Here is a 2,318-nt window from a genome sequence, read left to right on the forward strand (position 1 = left end):
AGGACAGTTGTCCTCTGCACCTCTAGGGGCCGTCCCCAGGACAGTTGTCCTCTGCACCTCTAGGGGCCATTGCTAGGACAACTGTTCTGCACCTCTAGCAGCCCTGCTATTCACCCAGCGGCCTGGCAGCACCCACCATCCGCATTCAGCAGCATTTTACAGCTGTGCCACCCAGTACCTCATGGCACAGGGGCAGCAACAGAGCCGGGCGATCAGAGCCTCTGGAGCATGCTGCCCCGCACTAGACACCAGAAATACAGCAAGATAAATACATAGAGTGTACGCTCTGTAGCCAGTACTACCCTAAAATACCAACAAAATTGTTTCCTCACAAGTCAATATTAGAATCAAAAAGCCATTGTGCACTGTTTAGCTGGCAGAGTGCAATTTTCTGCTAGATCTGCCACCCAGCAATCCCAAGAGAAGTGACTCAGACCTCAACGACTGAGCTCGTTCGATGGCACATTAATAATCTCTGGTTCCTCAGCCACTGCAGAAGGGAACAGGAAGGATGTGCAAATCCTCTACCTCAGGCTCTCGAAGATCCCCAGCCCCAAACTCACAAGAAAGGCAGCACAACGCACGCTGCTGAGGGCAGAGTGACTGCCGGCAGTGACACCACACAGGTGCACAGGCCACCCCGACTCCGACTCCGTTCTGTCCAGGAGCAGGGCTGCAACCTGACACCAGCAGGCATGGATGAGCTGAGCTGCAGCGAAGGCTCTTGATTCCCACTCTGCTTTCATTCCAGGAGCCATGGAGCCCAGCTCCACTAAGAAGTGTCCTGAAGACCCCAGTGTCAAAAACTCCTACAACGAAGTGATGACTAAACACTTCTTCCTCAAATAAAAAATATGCTCTTGATGGTCCAAAACTCTCTCTTTGAAGGCCAAGGGTACCCACAAATCCTCAGGCAAAACTGCCAAAAATCTCTTCCCCTATCTTTCACAAAAAAAAAAAAAAAAAAAAAAAACCAGTTCCCTCTTACTTTATCTTCTTAAATCCTAATCCCACAGAAGGAAAGTAACCAAAGAAAGTAAATGAAGGCTCCTGTACCACTCTTCAAAAACAATGAGAATACACAAAGTTTGGAGCACCTCAGTGACTCAATCAATACTCTGTGATTCAGGCAAAACCTCTCTCACAGATGCGATCTGCCTGCAGCTCACGAGTCCCACTTTCTGGACACAGGCTGCACCAACAAGAACATTCTGAGACACAACAGAAGCCTGTGAACTGCAAGCTAAAGCACCTGGGTGCACGCACTGCCCTGCAACTCTTGGTGCCGCGTACACAGGTGACTGACTCACAAGTCAGGGACAGTCTGGTAGCAAGAGAGCTGTAGCTGCCTGGTCCCACTTGGGAGTGTGAGGAACTTCACAGTTGCTGCTTAATGTGGGAGGAGGACGAGCCAGCATATACAGAAGCCTAAAAAGACCAAGTGTGGCCAGATTCCTTATGTTAATTCTCCCAGCACCTCTCCCCAAGCAAACACACACACACACAGTATATATTTACCAAATAGCCAATAAGCTAAATGGCTGAGAGGGTTTTAAAAAAGTAAAAACTTACTTTTCATACACCAGCTCCTCATCGATGGAGAAATAGTGGGTATGTATTGTGCTTTTTGGTCTATTCCTTAAAGTAGCAAAATATAACCGATCTGAAAGACAAGTTTAAAAGACAGAAGAAAACATATGAGAAGTAGGGAAGTGAGATGAAGGCGTGATAATGCACAAAAGGTCCAAAATAGCTAGCTACAGGCACTTTAAAGACTCATTAACCCGGAACATAGCTCCTCCAGAAAGCGAGACCCAAACACCTGACCAGAGCACAGCAGTGGGACACGCCAGAGACAGAGGACCAGAGGCGGCCTGGGTCGGGGAGGAGGCACCTGCTCTCCCCACTGTCAGACCAGGAGTGCGGCACAGAGCTCAGCACCCACACAGCTGGACCTTAAGTCCGGCTCGCACCTGCACAGCTGGACCCTAAGTCCGGCTCGCACCCGCACAGCTGGACCCCTAAGTCCGGCTCGCACCCGCACAGCTGGACCCTAGGTCGGGCTCACACCCCCACAGCTGGGCCCTAAGTCCGGCTCGCACCCGCACAGTTGGACCCGAAGTCCGGCTCGCACCCGCACAGCTGGACCCCTAAGTCCGGCTCGCACCCGCACAGCTGGACCCTAGGTCGGGCTCACACCCGCACAGCTGGGCCCTAGGTCGGGCTCACACCCCCACAGCTGGACCCTAGGTCGGGCTCGCACCCGCACAGCTGGACCCTAGGTCGGGCTCGCACCCGCACAGCTGGGCCCTAGGTCG

General features: G+C 52.2%; 1 protein-coding gene across 3 annotated transcripts in view; it reads right to left on the reverse strand.

Moving 5' to 3' along the window:
• The window catches only part of Cdc14a (cell division cycle 14A), a 157,239-nt gene that overhangs the window by 152,953 nt on the left and 1,968 nt on the right, over positions 1 to 2,318 (reverse strand). For all 3 annotated transcript variants that reach the window (XM_023721682.1, XM_023721681.1, XM_023721680.1), the window contains one exon: positions 1,573 to 1,663. In XM_023721682.1, the coding sequence (XP_023577450.1) occupies positions 1,573 to 1,594 (22 nt within the window). In that variant the 5' untranslated portion in view covers positions 1,595 to 1,663. Of the gene's footprint in view, positions 1 to 1,572; positions 1,664 to 2,318 lie in introns of those variants that run through there.

The sequence above is a fragment of the Octodon degus genome, unplaced genomic scaffold, assembly GCF_000260255.1.
Source record: "Octodon degus isolate 3935 unplaced genomic scaffold, OctDeg1.0 scaffold00084, whole genome shotgun sequence".
Lineage (NCBI taxonomy): Eukaryota > Metazoa > Chordata > Mammalia > Rodentia > Octodontidae > Octodon > Octodon degus.